Consider the following 6,000-nt stretch of genomic DNA (forward strand, 5'->3'; position numbering starts at 1 on the left):
GTGTGGGACAGTGGGAAACTCAAGCCTCATATATCTGCAAGGCCATGCTGCTGCTTGGCTTGGGGGTCCCTTGGCTGCACAGGCCAAGGTCCTTTAGGAACCCTAGGAACCAAGCAATCCTCCTGCCTCAGGGAGAAGCTGTCACTACAGGCCTGTGCCACTATGCTGGGCTAATGATTGTTTTCTGTTCAATTTTTTCAATAGCAAAGACTCACTCTTAATTCTACAACTTGTGAGGCTGAGGTAGGAGAATTACTATAAGTTCCAGGCTAACCTGAGGCAGATTCAAAGCCAGCTTGGGCTACAGAGTGAGGATGTCTCAAAGCCAAAGAAAACAAACAACTTGTAAAGAAAGGAAAAATAAAGCATTAAAATATTCCATAGAATTGATCATTTTACCCACTTAGTGATTCTTTACTGGGAAGAGATAAATCCATCTGGCCCAGGATGGGATGTGAGCTATGAAGTTAGTCAGGGTTGATTCTCCTATTCCTCAAAGACGTTCAAAGGGCTGAGAAGTGAGAGAGATGCCATCACAGAAAGTACAGCATCTCCCTAAAATCCCAAGCAAAAAATAAATGGAATCCATTGGCCAGCACCTTCCGGGATGGCTGAATGCTGGTGAATTCTGTGTTTCCTGCAGAGGTAGAGACTGCAGGTTGGGGGCATGAGCTGTGTCAGATCGGGGGGGGCACTTCTGGAAGCAGGCCGGATGAAGGCTGTCGGGGTCACGACTGAATAGGTACAGAGGAAAGAACTGGTTTCTTCTTCCCTTCGCCTCTGTCTTAGAGTTACTATGGCTGTGACAAGTCACGGCGCCTGAAAGCAAGCTGGGGAGGAAAGGATGCATTACACTTCCACAGCACTGTTCATCACAGAAGGAGGTCAGGACAGAACGCCAACAGGGCAGGAGCTGATGCGGAGGCCACGGAGGGTGCTGCTCATTGCCTTGTCTCACTTGGCTTGCTCAGCTGCTTCCTTATAGACCCCAGGACACCAGCCCAGGGACAGCAGCACCCACAGTGGCCAGGGCCCTCTTCTACCAACCACTAATTGAGAAAATGCCTCCAGCCGGCTCTCATGGAGGCATTTTCTCTGCTGAGGCTCCCTCCTCTCTGATGACTCTAGCTTGTGTCAAGTTGACACAAAACCAGCCAGCTTGTATTTCTCAGCCACTTCCAAAGAAACCCCCAAGAGACCCACTGAATTCTCTGAAAGAACAGAAAAGGCCACATCTCTAGAGGAGCGACTGGACGTCTTTCCCAGTTGCTCAGCTCACGGCACCGTGAAATGTGGAAGGTCTTTTCAGGGAAGGGTGGAGGCTTCATGGAAGCCGGGCTGCTGTCATGAAGACCCTAGTGGGGCCGGGACCCTTCACAGTCACTTGCACTTCTGTGCTGTTGCAGCAAATGATCATGAAAGGCCTCTGGGCTGGAGCCAGCCCTGTGAGGACAGCAAGAGCCAGGTCAGTGCTGTTCCAGCACCCAAGCCCCAAGAACTTCAGCGGGGAGGGTGTTGGCCTGAACTCCCCGAGCCACAGGAGCGAGGGTGGTGAGCCTTGGGAAGCAGCTGCTGGCTGCCCGCACAGCACAATCCCAGCACATTTGGGTCTTCGAGGGTTTTGTGATATCTACTTTGAAACTGTAGCTGGTACTTCAGCTAAGGCTGGGTGAGGCCAGAGATGTCTGGGCTGTGGCATGTCCCTCTGACAGGTCTACAGATGCTAGAGGTTTGGACAAACCTGGGAGGGCATCCTGCCAAGACTTTCCCCTACCCTTTAATTTTTAAAGTTGGTGAATAGTTTGAGGAGAACATGGTGCATGAGTTTCTGATTTTTCAACACATTTGAACCCTTGCTGTATTAGCTCAATGGCCCAGAAGCGTGCAGAGATGTCTGGGCTGTCTTTACCGTCCTTCCCCAGTCAGATCCTGTTGGGTTTGCAGTTCTAGGGGACCTCTGGACAAGTCTCTAGAGCACTGAACGACCAGAGCAGGAGCCAGGGACAGCCCCATATACTCATCTGGAGCCCTGTTCCCTCCCATCTCAGAGGAACACCATTGGAACACATGTGCCAAACGGAAGAGCCATTCCAAGGAAATCCGAGGCCTTGAGAGCTGTGTGATACGGGCCTGAGGAGATTACAGAATGAAAGCAGGGTCACGTTTTCTGGTTCTGTCTGTGGCTAGCATTTCACAGCTGGCAAGCAGGGCCGTCCGTGCCAGCCTCCTTCATCAGCCCCCAACCCCTCCACCATCTCCAACCTGACTTCTCCCCGCTGCCAGGTGGCCCTGGGGATCCTTTCTTCTGCTCTTTCATCTGCCCTTAAATATCTGTCACCGACATGCTTAGGCCACCTACCTCTTTTAAGGACACGGTTCCCAGCTTGGCTGGCCCAGTCTACAAAGCCTGCCACACAGCACTTCCCTCATGGAAAGGCGGCCCACGGCGGTACTGACCAGGGCTTAGCTGCCGACAGCCACTTCTCTTCACTGCGCTGAGGTGGGAAATTAATACGTCTGGGGCGCGTTGAGGGTAGAGGGGTCGTGTCTCAGGCACACTGGGGAGGCCGTCCACCCCTCCGGAGAAGGTGATCCCCACCTTCCAGCCAGAACGGTTTCAGTCATTGCCCTGTTTTCTGGAGGGGCCTAGGGCTAATCCTTCGCGGAGACCAGGCTTAAACAGTCCTTCTGTAAGCCTTGTTAGTAGGAGCCACCTCTCAGATCTGGAGACGGCACCCTGGTTAACAGTGCCCAGCGTAGAACAGCGACTTAAGCAGCAGGGCCAAGAAGAGGAAGCGGCCTCAGACCCCAGCAACAGACAGGCGAACCAACAAACGCACTCTCACCACGAAAGAGAGTAGTACTCAGTCGTAGAAGGGGTGTCCGGGCACACACCACCGATGGCAGTGACCTTCAACATGTGGCATCACTCCAATCTAGGACGCACAAGTTCAGGGAGGCAGGAGGCTGACGGGAGGCCTGGGCTGGAACTCAAGGCCTGGTGTTAGGGGAAGGAAGACTGGGATGTGATGCTTTGAGGGTGAGGAGGGATGAGGGAGTGTGGGAAAGTGTGATCACCTTTTAACCGCCAAAGCATGCACACAGAAAGGTAAGAGAGTAACTACTATGGGATGGGTAGCTTGTTAGGCTTGAACAAACAAAGGATCAGGGGAGAAGCTCAGAAGGCAGTGTCTGTGTAAGCAGATCCTGGAGCCACGCACAAAAGCCCCTCCTGGCTGTGCGGCCTACCATCCCAGCACCGGAGGGCAGAAATGGAGGTTTGCATGCATTAACCCACACATAGAATGAAACAGAACCCGGGGGACAGTCTCCCCAGGCCCTAGGGCTCTTCCCCGCTACACAGCTTGTTTCCATGTTTGTGTCAAAGCTCTCCTACAGACAGGCAGGGTTCGAGAACGGTCCCGCTGCTGAGCCGTCTCAGACCCACTTGCAGCCAGTTCCAGGACACTCTTGCTCACAGCTCTACACCCACCCCGAGCTGGAGCTCAAAGGCTTTCTTCCTGCAGAAAAGATCATTCCAAAACCAACAGCCCCACCCCTGGGCCTCTTCGCACTTGATCAGTTGGCAAAGCCAACACCCGTGTAAAGGAAATTGCCTAAGAGCCACTTGACTCATGGAACCTCGGTCCTTCCACAGGGTGACAGAGCTTACGGGCTACGAGCCACAGGACCTGATCGAAAAGACACTATACCATCACGTGCACGGCTGTGACACCTTTCACCTCCGCTATGCGCACCACCTGCGTGAGTACAGAGTGCTGGGCCAGGGGCAGCTAGCCAGGGCGGAGGCGGCAGGGACAGGCAGGAGGTGGCAGGGACAGGCAGGAGGCGGCAGGCATATGTGTGAATGAGGAGGTCCCGTGTGGCTTCCTTTGCCTCTTGCTAGCACTGGCCCCTGCTGCCTGTTCCCAGCCATGCACAGGCATGGTATCAGGGACAATGCCAGCTTCCGGTGGCCTGGATTCTAGACTGTGGACTCGGAGGCCTGGCTCACCTACAGGAGCTGGGCTCCAACCATGAATGCCAGCAGCATTGGTACAGCAACAGCCTGGAGCCCTCACTGTGCGTGGCCAGTCCTGGGACACTCAGCGGAAGGCAGGGGGCTGGCAGGCTGGGGGCTTCCAGCTGGGGCCTGGCTTGTATCCCCGGGTTCTGCGCCTGTTTTGTTCTGGATCAGCTGAAGGGTGTTAGAGGACGTTTACTGATGTCCCTGGAGGCGGCTGGAAGATCCAGCAGCTGCTGTGAAGATCTTGGCTGTGCAGTTGACAAGGGGTTGGTGAATAGGATGTTATTTGGGCTTCTCTCCACCCTCACGTCTATATGGAGATCTGCCATGACCAGATCCCTTGCCCCTTGAAGAGTTAAGAACAGTGTGTGTGCATGCGTGTGCGCGTGTATTCTGTGTATGTGTGTGTACATGTCTGTACACCTGCACATGTCTGTGCACAAGGGTGAAAGCCAGAGGCCTCATGGGAATTTTCCTGTCTCCAGATATTGCCAGGCCTGAGGGAACTCTGCCAGGATCATTGTCGGCAGACAGAGCAGACTCAGGCCCTGGGGTCCATCCCCACTGGGATGGTCCAAGGCATCTTGGATTTTTGTGGCTGTTGTTTAGACAGGGTGTCTCTGTGTAGCCCTGGCTGTCCTGGAACTCACTCTGCAGACCAGGCTGGCCTCAACTTGGATCTGCCAGCCTCTGCCTCCCTGCTGGGATTAAAAGCGTGTGCCTCCCAGCAAGGCATCGTATCTATAGAGAAAGTTTGTGACCAGTTTGGGATACAATAGACCTTGTCTCTAAAGGAAAGTGTAGGGACCGCACTGGCTGCTGCTCTCAGTCCTGGGGTGCTCTGGGAGCCAGGGGGAACCCCGGCCTTGGAGCTAATGAGGTAAAAGGGGAAAGGGTGTCCACCATTTCTCCAGCAGTTCCTGTAGTTCCCGCTGAGAACTGCTGTCGAGGACACTAATCCCCTGACTCATCCCACGTCTGGTCAGGGTGGGCTCTGCCTGTGCAGGGTCTTTGGGAGGAGAGCAGGTGCCAGCAGCTGGACGTGGCTGCCGGCCAGCACGGAGCACCGTCTCAGTCCTCCTCAGGCTCCTCCTCAGCTGCCTCCCGCTCTCTCTTACACAGAAGTAATGCTTCTCCCAGGGGCCTGTCACCTTCCCTGTCTGAGGTCCACGTTGGCTTGCAGGGTGTCCTCACAGCCATCCTCACAGCCATGCCCCCACTTCTGCCCAAGGCTGCTGGCTCTCCTCTCATGGAAGGGAGGACCCTTCTACTCATGATGTGTAGATCCTGTGGGGACAAATTGACCTTTCCAGGGTGGCATGATAAGCCACAACTGGCTGGGCAGCCCCAAGAAGAGGCTGTGTTTCTCCACAGTTGTGAGGCTTGAAGTCCAAGATGTCGGCGCTGGTTCCTGCTGAGGCCTCTCTCCTTGGCCTCTTCCCCTGTTCTCATGGGCTCTGCCCTCTGCCTGTCTGTTCCCAGGGTCCTATTCTCTTACAAACACACTGGTCATAATAGGGCAGGACTGACCCTGTGACCTTCTGTCACCGTATTTACCTGTATTAGGCTCTGTCTCCAAAGAGTCATGTTCTATGGTGGGAGGTTCAGCTTACGAAGTGTGGACAACACAGGTCAGCCTGCAGAACAGACATTCTTTGATACATCTGTGATCCCACTTCAGCTGTGGGTACAGGCCCTTCTTGTAACTTGGTAGGAAAGGTGACGTAAGGATGTCACTTCCATGACATCACAGGATGGGAAAGGAGATGAGGCAAAGGAAGCACTACAGATACACACACCCTAACGCCTTGTTCATGCTCAGCACCCTGGATCCCACAGGGCCAAGGAAATCGGCTGAGAAGCCAGAACTAAGCAGAAGAGTAGGTGAAATGGTGGTCCTGCAGCAGGGCTGGTTAAGAGGATGGCTGTCACACAGCAGGGTCAGAGGGTGACTGTTACACAGCAGGGTCAGA

The 6,000-nt window shown here is 54.4% G+C and overlaps 1 protein-coding gene across 1 annotated transcript in view; it reads left to right on the forward strand.

The window, feature by feature from the left end:
- Sim2 (SIM bHLH transcription factor 2) overlaps positions 1–6,000 on the forward strand; it is a 30,822-nt gene that overhangs the window by 22,091 nt on the left and 2,731 nt on the right. Inside the window, exon 7 of the mRNA XM_055615003.1 lies at positions 3,659–3,765. Within this exon, the coding sequence (XP_055470978.1) occupies positions 3,659–3,765 (107 nt within the window). The remainder of the gene's footprint in view (positions 1–3,658; positions 3,766–6,000) is intronic.

This window comes from Psammomys obesus, unplaced genomic scaffold (genome assembly GCF_907164565.1).
Source record: "Psammomys obesus unplaced genomic scaffold, mPsaObe1.curated_primary_1811, whole genome shotgun sequence".
NCBI classification, from domain to species: Eukaryota; Metazoa; Chordata; class Mammalia; order Rodentia; family Muridae; genus Psammomys; species Psammomys obesus.